Here is a 13,097-nt window from a genome sequence, read left to right as displayed (position 1 = left end):
ATTAAGACAAGTTCAGGTTAACATTCAGTGCAAAATGTGATAACAAGCAAACACGGCAAGGTGCGTGCGTGGCACGCCAAGGTCCATGGAATAGTACGTGCTAGAAGGCAAGCCTGGTTACCGGCAAGGACACAATGGCATCCGACTCCGGACAGCTGGCAGGGATCAGGGCATCCAGCAGGCAAACCATGGTACAAGCAAGGAGGCACGACAGATCTCCTGGCATGGTGCATGTTAGGGAACACGCTGAGGTCCAAGGCAAGATTCCAGGCAGGGTGCGTAACAATGAGCGGAACGTAGGCAGAAACAGAGCCAGGTCAGAGCGAGAACAGAGCTAGCAGCGGAGCGTTGGCCGAAGCCCAGAGCTGGGTTAAGGGAGAACCTTGAGACTAGCGTGGAAATGTGCAAGAGAGCACCAGAGGTAAGAGAGGAGGAATGGTGCGTGTGCCAGGAGGCCCTACAGAGCACCATAGGTAAGAGCAAGGAAGAACAAGCAAAGACAGAGAACATAGGAAGAACCACAAGGCAAAGCATAGCAAAGGCAAGACATGGCAAAGCAGGCAAGGCAGGGAACACCGGAAGGACTACAAGTCCAAGCATGACATGGACAAAACATGGCACAGAGGACGAACACAAGACAAGGCAAGAGGCAGAGTACAAGCACAGAGCATATGCAGAGCCGCACTACAGAGCAGAGTGCTGGGGCACAGAAGACAGAGAGCGACCAAGCAGCCATGCAGGGAAGCAACAGGATACTCAGGCCCTGACCATAGGAAGGGGCGGTCTGATATAGCACCATAGCACCTGCACTTCCAGGTGAGGATCAGTGAAGGACTTCCAGTTCAGATCCTCCAGGATCATAGAGAGCGTTGCTAGATCTGACTGGGCTGAACCATAGAGAAGGTCACATGATCAGGGGCTCCAGGAATTCATAGAGGATTGCAGAATCAGACAGTGTTGGAACATAGGAAAGGTCACATGATCAGGGGCTCCAGGAATACAGAGGATTACAGAATCAGAGCACAGACAGATGGTTACCTAGCAACGGCGTGCAGCAATGAGGTAAGGCGTGCGTGCACACTGCTCCAGGCATCTTGCAGCACGAGACATAACGGGCATGAGAATTCAGTGCACGTGCACACCGCTCCTGGACTCATGCGGCATAACAGACATGGCGGGCATGACAGGCATAACGGACATGACAGGCATAACGGACATGGCGGGCATGACAATGTCACCGTATTCCAAGCGGAGGAAGTTCACCATCCGCCATATTGGGACACCCAAGTGATGAGTGTCTAAATATGGAAACTGCTGCTGGTAGCAACTTATTGTGCGGTACCTCCAGCGGAACACCGTCGCACCACACGCACACACACACACACACACACACAATCTATATGCCGTACGCACCACACACACACACACTCACAGTCACACACTCACACTCTCACACTCACACAACCACAATCACACACTTACGCAGCCTCTTGCATGGTACCACCAGCAGAACACCTTCACAAGAGGGGAGAACACATAACAGGAAGGAGAGAGACAGCAGACAAGGGGGATAGCACATGGGGTAGAGAGGTCAAAGAAGAGGGCACAGACGGGAGAAGTCAGCACATGGGGAAAGAGAGAGTGGATAGGTGGATGAGCACATGGGGGGAGAGATTCTCAATGCTGCAAAGCCTGCCTCCATTGTGACATTACCACCCTCCCGATACGATAGCATCGGGCCTCCATCTAGTACAGCATAAGGGGACATTCACACATCCAGTATTTGTAAGCATTTGAAAAAAATCTACAAAATGATCATTGGACCTTACAGTACAAAAAGGCAGCACTTGTATCCTACCTGGCATTGGATTATAAAAAACCTTCTTCAGCATGCAGCTGTATGAAAACGCTGGCACATAGCTCAGCAAGGGGGTCAAGCCTCAAAGACTGTGAGTGACAGATCTCACACCTTAACCAGTCCCAAGCCAGACAAAGACAAACATTCTAGAAACATAATTCCTTAGGAAGTACTATGCTATACGTCCTAGCTGTACATCGTGTATATTTCCAAGATCCCCAGAACCTGCCTAAGTCCCGTTCTAGTACCCAGGGGTATGGAGATACATAGAATAGCTAGTAGAAACTAGATAGCAAAGCTTTGTTTGGTATTAAAGGGAACATATCGGCAGGATTGTGCACAGTAACCTACAGACAGTATAAGGTCAGTGCCGTTATACTGATTAAAATGATAAATTGGTTGATGAAATCAATCTTGTGGTTGTTGTTTAATCTTTATTTTCAGTTAATGATATCCTTGTGCTCCGGGGTGGTCTGTGGGGGGTCTTCATGTGGTGCTCTGATGAGGTATTCATCAGTATGGTTTATGGCAGGTTACTGATCCCTTAGTGACCTGTCCCCTAGTTTACATAATGAATATTATATATCTTGAAAAAAATCCCCTTGTGCAGGCAGGCGCCAGTAGTGTTGCCTGCGCTGCAGCATGATCACATATATAATGTGTATTTAATCCTTTTCTTTCATGTTATCCATAAATTCCTTAAAAAATATCAATTTGAAAATGGCGCCGGCTGCGCCTGCGCAGTAGCCATTTTGCTAGAGAAAAACAAAAATTATCTCCACTAAGATGGCGCCACCGGCATTAGATGCTACTATGCAGACGCTGGAGGTGCCATCTTGGAGGAGGCAATTTTTGTTTTTCTCTAGCAATATGGCGCTGATAGCTGCTACTACGCAGGCGTGGCTGGTACCATTTTCAAACTGATTTTTTTAATGAATTTATGGATAGCATGAAAGAAAAGGATTACATACACATTATATATGCGATCATGCTGTAGTGCAGGCGCCAACAATGGCGCCTGCCTGCAGAAGGGGATTTTTTTTTCAAGATATATATATATATATATATATATATATATATATATATATATATATAATATTCATTATGCAAACTAGTGGGAACGTCACTGAGGGATCAGTGACCTGTCAGCTGTCTTCATTATGAATACCTAATCAGATCACCACATGAAGACTCCCCACAGGCGGCCCCTGAGCACGAGCATATCATTAACACAAAACTGAAAATAAAGATTAAACAACAACCACAAGATGGATTTCATCAACCAAGGTGTCATTTTAATCAGTATAATGGAACAGACCTGACAGCGTCTGTAGGTTACTGTGCACAATCCTACTGACAGGTTCCCTCTAATGTGTAGCAGGAGACTGGCCTTATCCGATAGCGGTGCCACATCAGTGACTATGTGTGCCACATCCACTCACTCCCCTTGCCTCCCTGGGCCTTTTGTGGATAGGGGGCGTCTGTGTAATACTGTACCAAGCTGACCTTACGTGTCCCCAGGGGGTACGGAGTGCCAGGTTGGTGAAAGTGAGGAGACCACATTAGATAATCCGTCTGACGTAACAGTGATGTCAGGCAGGGTGGCGAGGTGCGGGCAGTGGTGGAATTCTGTGTCATTTCTCTTGGGCCATCCTTCACAGGAGGTATGCCCTGCAAATTCACCTATGCGCATATACATACACAAATAAACACCCAAATATCCCTAGTGTGTGTGTGTGTGTGTGTATATATATACAGTCATATGTAAAAGTTTGGGCACCCCTATTAATGTTAACCTTTTTTCTTTATAACAATTTTGGTTTTTGCAACAGCTATTTCAGTTTCATATATCTAATAACTGATTGACTCAGTTATATTTCTGGATTCAAATGAGGTTTATTGTACTAACAGAAAATGTGCAATCTGCATTTAAACAAAATTTCACCAGTGCAAAAGTATGGGCACCCTTATCATTTTCTTGATTTGAACACTCCTAACTACTTTTTACTGACTTCCTGAAGCACTAAATTGGTTTTGTAACCTCATTGAGCTTTGATCTTCATAGCCAGGTGTATCAAATCATGAGAAAAGGTATTTAAAGAGGCCACTTGCAAGTAGTTCTCCTATTTGATTCTCCTATGAAGAGTGGCATCATGGCCTCCTCAAAACAACTCTCAAATGATCTGAAAACAAAGATTATTCAGCATAGCTTTTCAGGGGAAGGATACAAAAAGTTGTCTCAGAGATTTAACCTGTCAGTTTCCACTGTGAGGAACATAGTAAGGAAATGGAAGAACACAGGTACAGTTCTTGTTAAGCCCAGAAGTGGCAGGCCAAGAAAAATATCAGAAAGGCAGAGAAGAAGAATGGTGAGAACAGTCAAGGACAATCCACAGACCACCTCCAAAGACCTGCAGCATCATCTTGCTGCAGATGGTGTCACTGTGCATCGGTCAACAATACAGCGCACTTTGCACAAGGAGAAGCTGTATGGGAGAGTGATGCGAAAGAAGCCGTTTCTGCAAGCACGCCACAAACAGAGTCGCCTGAGGTATGCAAAAGCACATTTGGACAAGCCAGTTACATTTTGGAAGAAGGTCCTGTGGACTGATGAAACAAAGATTGAGTTGTTTGGTCATACAAAAAGGCGTTATGCATGTGCTGTATTGTTGACCGATGCACAGTGACACCATCTGCAGCAAGATGATGCTGCAGGTCTTTGGAGGTGGTCTGTGGATTGTCCTTGACTGTTCTCACCATTCTTCTTCTCTGCCTTTCTGATATTTTTCTTGGCCTGCCACTTCTGGGCTTAACAAGAACTGTACCTGTGTTCTTCCATTTCCTTACTATGTTCCTCACAGTGGAAACTGACAGGTTAAATCTCTGAGACAACTTTTTGTATCCTTCCCCTGAAAAACTATGTTGAATAATCTTTGTTTTCAGATCATTTGAGAGTTGTTTTGAGGAGCCCATGATGCCACTCTTCATAGGAGAATCAAATAGGAGAACTACTTGCAAGTGGCCACTTTAAATACCTTTTCTCATGATTTGATACACCTGGCTATGAAGTTCAAAGCTCAATGAGGTTCCAAAACCAATTTAGTGCTTCAGGAAGTCAGTAAAAAGTAGTTAGGAGTGTTCAAATCAAGAAAATGATAAGGGTGCCCATACTTTTGCACCGGTCAAATTTTGTTTAAATGCAGATTGCACATTTTCTGTTAGTACAATAAACCTCATTTGAATCCAGAAATATAACTGAGTCCATCAGTTATTAGATATATAAAACTGAAATAGCTGTTGCAAAAACCAAAATTGTTATAAAGAAAAAAGGTTAACATTAATAGGGGTGCCCAAACTTTTACATATGACTGTATATATATATATATATATATATATATATATATATATACACACATTGGAATCGTGTTAGCCAGAAGGTTTATATAACATCTATATTCACTTTCTGTGCTACTATAAATGTGGATTTTTATAAATGATCACCTTCTTGCAAACTGGCTTGCCAGATCACCAAAGAGTAAGCTGATATGTGTTTTACTTGTTGCTCTGTAGCCTCAGGCGCTGCCTAGCAGCTTGGAATCTGGGTGCGTGTCTCAGTAGAATACAGCACGCTGAGCTGCCAGTCCCAAAATGGCTGCTCCCATGAATTGTGATTCTCTTATAACATAATTCCTCTATTCACAGTCATTATTTTTCCAAAGGTGTTTTATTCCATTATTCCATGCTTATTTATTTTTTTGTTGCGCAGCACTTTGCCAAATTTTAGGGTGCCATGATACTAAAGACCCTTGTTAATATGTCCCCTATTCTATTCTCTCCATTAATTTGTGCATTTCCCTGAGGAGGCCCCTGCTACAGGCGGATGAAAAGTGTTGGGAGGGAAAATGTAGGGACATTTAGTGGGACAGGACCACACTTGGGTACTGTCCTTGTCGGGATCGGAGTCCTCATATGGGGCATGACAAGGAATGTAGGAAAACCTGTATGGCCACTGTCCCTTCCTGAGTTTATGGATTGCTTCCTCTGACCGCATTATGGGTGAAACTGAAACTTTTCATTAATTGCACTGGTTCATTTGGACACTTAACATGTGTATTGTTGCATCACCATGTTATGTGTATTATTATGTAGGTTAAGCCTCCATTTTTTATCTTCGATATTATTAAAAGTTCGGTTTTATTGATTTCATACATACCTATTCCATGGTGCCTATTGGTCACCATGTAATGCTTAACCAAAACAGCATAAATGTAATTTATGCCTTTTAGTTAATTCTTTAAAAAATCCCCACAAACAATAGGATGCAGCTACGCCGTCGGATAGATGTTAGATAGTGATAGATATTTATTTACCTCTTACCCTAGTTGAAAAGACATGTTAAAAATAATTGTTGTTCAATTTAAATATATAATAAATATAAATGTTTTATTTGCTTTTTTATTTCTTCTTTAGCAAACCATCATATATTTAACCCAAGCCAGTCCTCCACATATACTTCCAATGGACAGCGATTCACTATGGGATATGGAGGTGGAAACGTTGCCAGCAGTGTCACTGGACTCTTTGGTTACGATACTGTCTACGTAAGGACATTTTATTGCATCAGTTAACTCTTTCTGTCTAATTCAGCATTTACTAACGTTGACTTCACAAGGTGTAGACCTGCCACTCACTAATGTAAAAACATTTTTTTTGCAAAAGTAAATATGTAATAACAGTTTAGATATGATTGCATTATGAAGATGTCTACTCAAAAATAATAGTATTACCCAATACATCTCAAAGGCCCAGAATATTAGGCCATTTGTGTGATCTTGCAGCATTTAGAGATTTACTATATCACTTTATTTCATTCTTCTAGATTCAAGGCCTTACCATCCCAAATCAGGAATTTGGTCTGACCATTACAGAGCCCTCCGGCAACTTTTATTATTCCCCATTTGATGGTATCTTGGGATTAGCTTATCCTGGTCTTTCAGTTGGTGGTGCTACCACTGTGATGCAAGGAATATTACAGGACAACCTCTTGAATGAGCCCATTTTCGGCATCTACCTTGGCAGGTAAAATATGTTTAATTTTTTTTATGGAATATTTAGATACATGAGAATGTGCTGATGACCAAAAATTACAGCTAGGTCCAGAAATATTTGGATAGGGACACACCTTTTGGCATTTTATATGTTTACCAAAAAATATTCAAGACACAGTTATATAATCAATATGGGCTTAAAGTGCAGACTCTCACCTTCAAGCCATGTTCACACATTTAGTATTTGATAAGTATTTCACATCAGTATTTGTAAGCTTAAACCAGCACTGTGTGAAAACTGTAGAAGTTGTGCATGTTTTTATTATACTTTTCTTTTGACTGTTCCACCCTTGATTTTGGCTTACAGATAATGTAAAATACTGACCAAATACTGAACGTGTGAATGTGGCCTTGATTTGAGGGTATTCATATACTAATTGGAGTAACGGTGTAACAACCCTGCCGGCATCACTGCATGGCCACCCATCCCCCACCTGCCTTACACACCAACTTACTCACTACTCCTGGCCATGCTGTGAGTTCTGTCTGCTGACGGCTCCATGTTGTATGCCTCTTGTCTCCTGTCTGCTCTGTGCATGTTTCCTGGTTGCATGCATAGGGGGCAGCGCCGGCTCTTCCTGGTTCTTATAGAATCAGTGTGCACCTGCCTATGGTGTCCCCAGCCAATTACCAAGAAGCTTCAGGTATTTTAGGCAGCTCCACCCGGTGGAAGCTGCCTGAGCAACGCCTTTAATCAGTGTCTTCCTGCTGAGTTGCCAGGTCCTGTCCTGTATTTCGCCTTCTCTGGGGGCTTGATTCCCAGACCTGTATCTGTACCTGTCCGTTCTGCCATCCAGGAGGCAACATATCCTGGTCTCTGTGTCCTTGTCTTGTACCTGTCCGTTCGCCCTCCAGGTGGCAGAATATCCTGGTATCTGTGTCTTTGCTCCTGTACCTTGTCTCATACCTTTCCCTGAACTTCGTCCTATACCTTTGTCTGTTGTATCCAAGTCTGCGGCCTGTCCTCCCCTGTTCTGTATACTCTTGTGCTTTCTCCCTCTGTCTTGCTGCTACTGCAGTTCCTCTCCATTCCATTTTGCTCTGCTCCTGCTGCATAACCTCTTGCTGCAGCTACTCTCCGCATACCTTGCGGTTGTGTTTTGTTCCGCTCCTGTTGCTGCAGAACCTCTCGCTGCAGCTCCTCTCCGTATATCTTGCGGTTCCACTTTGCTCCGCTCCTGCTGCAGAACCTCTTGCTGCAGCTTCTCTCCATATATCTGCGGTTCCGCTTTTCTCCGCTCCTGCTGCAGAACCTCTTGCTGCAGCTCCTCTCCGCATATCTGTGGTTCCGCTCTGCATCCCTTCTGGGGCTTCGCTGCTGCAGAACCTCTTGCTGCAGCTCCTGTCCGCATACCTTGCGGTTCTGCCCTTGGCTCCGCACTCCTGCAGTTCTGCCCTTGCTCCGTACTCCTGCGGTTCTACCTTTGTTCTGTACTCCTGCAGTTCTGCCACTGCTCCTCACTCCTGCGGTTCCGCATTGCTCCGCATTCCCGCGGTTCAGCTCGCTGCACAGCAACCAGCGACTTTATTCTCCACTCTGCAACCTTGCGGTTCTGCTCCGCTCTCGTTCCGCTTCCTGCGGCTCTTGATCTGTCCCTGCCTCTCCAGTCTGAACAGGTTCCTACCTGTTCTCACACACTACTCTTATCTATTCCCATATATGTCTCACTCCAGTCTGTGTCTCTGTTCCTCCTGAACCAGCCCAGCTCCACCAGTCTGAACAACCTGTTCCCTTATATCTCTCCTTCCCATATACTACTTATGTCTGTCCGTATTCCGGTCCCTAATGGGTCTGTTCCTGCCTGTCTGCCAGTGTCTCAGCGGTGCACACCTGTCTGCCAGTGTCTCAGCCGTACCCGACTGTCTGCCAGTGTCTCAGCCGTGTCCGCCTGTCTGCCAGTGTCTCTGCCGTGCCCGCCTGTCTGCCATAGAACCAGTCGTGCCCGTCGACTCTTGCCCGCACCTGTCATAGTATTCTGGTTCCAGTGGGATCAGCAGCCACAGCCAGACACCACCTTGGAGTGGTAACTGGCAGCTACCTGCCGCACAAGCCTGACCTCACCATCAGAGACTCCAGTGAACACCAATGTAGCTGCTTTGTCATGCTCCTTCCAGGGTAGTCTGGTTTGTAGCACAGTGGGGCCACAATCCCCACGCTCACGCTAACCAGTCAGGACGTGAGCGTAACAAACGGTTTAGGTAAACTACAGCTCTTAAATATGAAGCTGCCTCTTTTTCATGGAACCAAAGGTAATTGGACAATTATCTCAAAAGCTCTTTAAAGGGCAGCATGGGCTTTTCCCTTGTTAATCCATCATCAATTAAGCAGGTAAAAGGACTGGAGCTGATTCCAAGATTGACATTTGCATTTGGAAGCTGTTGCTGTGAACGCACAACCTGCATTTAAAGGAGATCTCAATATAAGAAGAACAGACCTCATTAGACGGAAAAAAAGGAGAAACCCATCAGAGACATAGCAGAAATTTAAGGAATGGACAAATCACCAGTTTGAGACATTTTGCGAAAAAGTAGTACACTGGTGAGCTTGGGAACTCAAAAAGGTCTAGACGTCCACAGAAGACAACAGTGATGAATGATTGCAGAATCCTTTCCATAGTAAAGAAAAACCCCTTTCACAACATCCACCAAGTGGAGAATACTTTCCAGGAAGTAGGAGTTTCACTATCAAACTCTACCATAAAGAGAAGACTTCATGAGAGCAAATACAGATGGTTCACCACAAGGTCCAAACCATTAATCATCCTTCAAAATAGAAAGGCCAGATTAGACTTTGACAAAAAAAACATCTAAAGAAGCCAGTCCAGTTCTGGAAAAGCACACTTTGGACAAATGAAACTAAGTTACACCTGTACCAGAAGAAGAAAGTATGGAGAAAACTTGGAACAGCTCATGATCCAAAGCACACCACATCCTCTGTAAAACATGGTGGAGGTAATGTGATGGCATGAGCATGCATGGCTTTCAGTGGCACTGGGTCAATAGAGTTTATTGATGATGTGACTGAAGACAGAAGGAGCCGGATGAAATCTGAAGTGTACAAGACTATACATTCTGCTCATATTCACCCAAATGCAGCAAGGTTGATTGGACAGTGCTTCACAGTACAGATGGACTGTTATGAGTGGCGGAAGGCACTAAAAAAAATAAAATAATTAAAGTGCTTTCGCCACTTGGGGTCCACCGTGCGGCAGATGGCAAAACCGCTGCTAAAGGAGGCAGTGCACTACAGCGGTAGTGTGCACAGGGTTCTAAATCACCCAAGTGCAAAAGAGGCATAGGCTCAGGTACCGGATCTGCCGCAGATAACTCGGGTAACGGATGAGAAAAACTGCGAGTGGACGAAGAGAGGCGAGAGGACCCTCTCTCTCTGGCTGACTCGCGGGTGCGCTCCTGGAAGCGCAAATCAATGCGTGTCGCGAGAGAGATAAGATCCTCCAAATTGGTAGGGGTATCTCGGCCCGCCAGTTCGTCTTTGATCCGACCGGACAGACCACGTCAAAAGGCCCCTACGAGGGCATCATTATTCCAGCCTAGCTCAGAGGACAAAGTGCGAAAACATATCGCGTATTGTCCAACCGATAGAGAACCTTGACGAAGATTAAAGAGGGACTCGGTGGTGGAAGCAAGGCGACCCGGCTCGTCGAACACCTTACGGAAAGTGTCCAAAAAGATGGAAAGCTGAGCGACGAGCGGGTCATCACGCTCCCAAAGGGGATTCACCCACGCAAGCGCCTTACCCTCTAAGTGAGAAACAATAAATGCTATTTTAGCACGATCGGTGGGGTAATGCTGCGGCAAAAACTCAAAATGCAAACGACACTGGTTCAGGAATTCGCGACACAACACAGGGTCACCACTATACCGGGGTGGCTTACATAGGAAGCGAGTGTGGAAGCATGGCCTGGGCAGATTGTATGAAAACGAGCCGATTATCTACTGACGCTATATAGTTGAGAATCTGAGCCTGGGAGTCGCGTTGCTGTGCAAGTTCCTGCTGGAGACTAGCCAACTGGGCAGCATTCCCAGGGTCAGAGGACTGAGAGGCAGATAAACTGGACTCCATGGCCTTGAGAAATGCCATAATCCTAATCTGGTTTTCCCGGAGGAACGTCAGCTCCTTTTGGACGGAAGCCGCAGTACCAGCGGGGTCCATGGCCTGATTATACTGTTAGAGTGTTAGAGTGTTAGCGACTCCTGGAGTGGACCCTCTGGGTCGCGGCACCAACCCTCCCAGGGCGAGCTAGCCTAGTGAGGACCAACCCCTATACAGGGAGTGTCAGGAGCAAGCCCCAGGGGATACGATACCACGACTGCTGGCACCAGGCGGCCGCTCACAGGAGATACGAGACTGTGTGACTGGAGGGTGCAGGATACTAGGGAACACAGGAGAGTACACGGGAGTGCGCTGAGTACAGGGTAGTGCTAGACGGGTACACGTGGGCACATATGGCGTGAAGCAAGTAACAGAACACAGGAATAGAGTGAATGCCAGAAGACACGGCGGAGCAAGAAACAAGGGACAGGATACGAGAGGATGTGCCAGGAGGCACAACTGAGCATGAAGCAACAAGGGTTCAGAGCAAGTGCTAGGAGCACCACAGAATAGCAGACAGAGCAGAGGACCTGAGAACAGCGCACAGCCAGGCTGGGACACAGCTGACCCAGCCAGGAAGCACAACAATAATCAGGCACCTCCCCTAGGGGGAGGTCGTCTGATATAGCACATGACTACTACTGGTTCCGGGTCAGGACCTAGCTAGAAAGCACATGACCACTAGTGGTTCCGGGTCAGGTCCTCCAATACCATAGAGAGGACCGAGCCTTATACAGCACTGACAGGAGCGCGCAAGCGCAAACGTGGCATGGAGGAGGAGACCCGGGAACGAGAGTTGCGCGTGCGCACCCGACGGGGACCCCTGAGGGACCGCCGTACCGGAGGGAGCCTCCTGGTGAGCGCGGCATAACAGAGGCAGTCTCTGTTATGGGACACAGAGCTGCACAGCAAAATAATAAAGAAAAGGTAACGCTGAGCCTGTTAAACGCACAGAGACACAGCGGCACACGTACGGTAGCCGAGCACAGGAGTAGTTAAAGTGGCACTACAACCAAACGGACTTACCGTGAATGAGCGTGTGCACGGCGTCGCAACTGTGAACGCCACAGAAGTCTGCAACCGCAATAACGCAAGCGCGATGCAGGACGCTTTGCTGCTGAGATGGCTGAAGCTTGAGCGCGCTGGCGCTAGCGCTGCTACTGGCTGACCCAATCACTCACACACTCGTAATAACCGAGGGAAGGGGTTTCATAATAAGTCATACACCAGACCAAGCATCCATCAACAAACATATAGCAGCAAGTATCAGAAAATACTAGCGCATGGCATAACGGCCATGCGCACTTTTTATAGTGACCGGGACCTTCCGGAAATCTCCAGAGACCTGAGCTGAACCAATGGAATCAGGAGCAGGACCTGAGCAGCTGACTCCTGAACTCCAGTGGGAGCTCATTCCAGGAGCATGCTCACAAGCTGGCAGAAAGGACTTAGCCTCTGGAGATGAATGTGAGGATCTGGATCTCTGCATTAGTATGGCAGGACACAGATTCCTAACATTACCCCCCTTCCTAAGGCCCCCTCCTCCCCGAGCCCTGGTAGGAGTTACAGTAACCCGAGACACCTGGAAAGCATCAGAAGAACCGAGGTCACCAGGTTTCAAGAGGGACACTTGGGAGATAGTAGGAGCGGGAGTGACAGAGGCACGCTGCCGCGTGTCGGCAGATGTCGCCACCCTCTGTCTAGGAGGGTTAGGCTGAGCACACAAGGTGCAAGCCTGAATAAATCTTTTTATGTCCCGAACTCTATGGGGCCACTAATACGCACCAGCCAACAGTTTTGAGACCTGCATATAGCCCCGATGGTGGTGCGTGTTAGGCGCATGCGCCCAGGCGAGCACCTGAGCCCTAAGATGAGGAGGAACAAAGGTCTCGATAACCGGTTCAGACTCCAACCTTTGCGGGGAGCCGACTTCCGGAGAAACCGCACAAACATGATGACAAGCGCAGATGGACTCCTGGTCGGAGTCTGAATTAAGGTTGGTACGAGATATCTCCAT

General features: G+C 46.5%; 1 protein-coding gene across 2 annotated transcripts in view; it reads left to right on the top strand.

The window, feature by feature from the left end:
* Window positions 1-13,097, top strand: part of LOC141047408 (gastricsin-like) — an 81,354-nt gene that overhangs the window by 57,207 nt on the left and 11,050 nt on the right. For both annotated transcript variants that reach the window (XM_073542481.1, XM_073542482.1), the window contains exons 4-5: window positions 6,329-6,459; window positions 6,738-6,937. In XM_073542481.1, the coding sequence (XP_073398582.1) occupies window positions 6,329-6,459; window positions 6,738-6,937 (331 nt within the window). The remainder of the gene's footprint in view (window positions 1-6,328; window positions 6,460-6,737; window positions 6,938-13,097) is intronic.

This window comes from Dendrobates tinctorius, unplaced genomic scaffold (assembly GCF_039654945.1).
Source record: "Dendrobates tinctorius isolate UK_male_01 unplaced genomic scaffold, ASM3965494v1 ptg000127l, whole genome shotgun sequence".
Lineage (NCBI taxonomy): Eukaryota > Metazoa > Chordata > Amphibia > Anura > Dendrobatidae > Dendrobates > Dendrobates tinctorius.
This window is presented reverse-complemented; position numbering and strand designations above follow the sequence as displayed.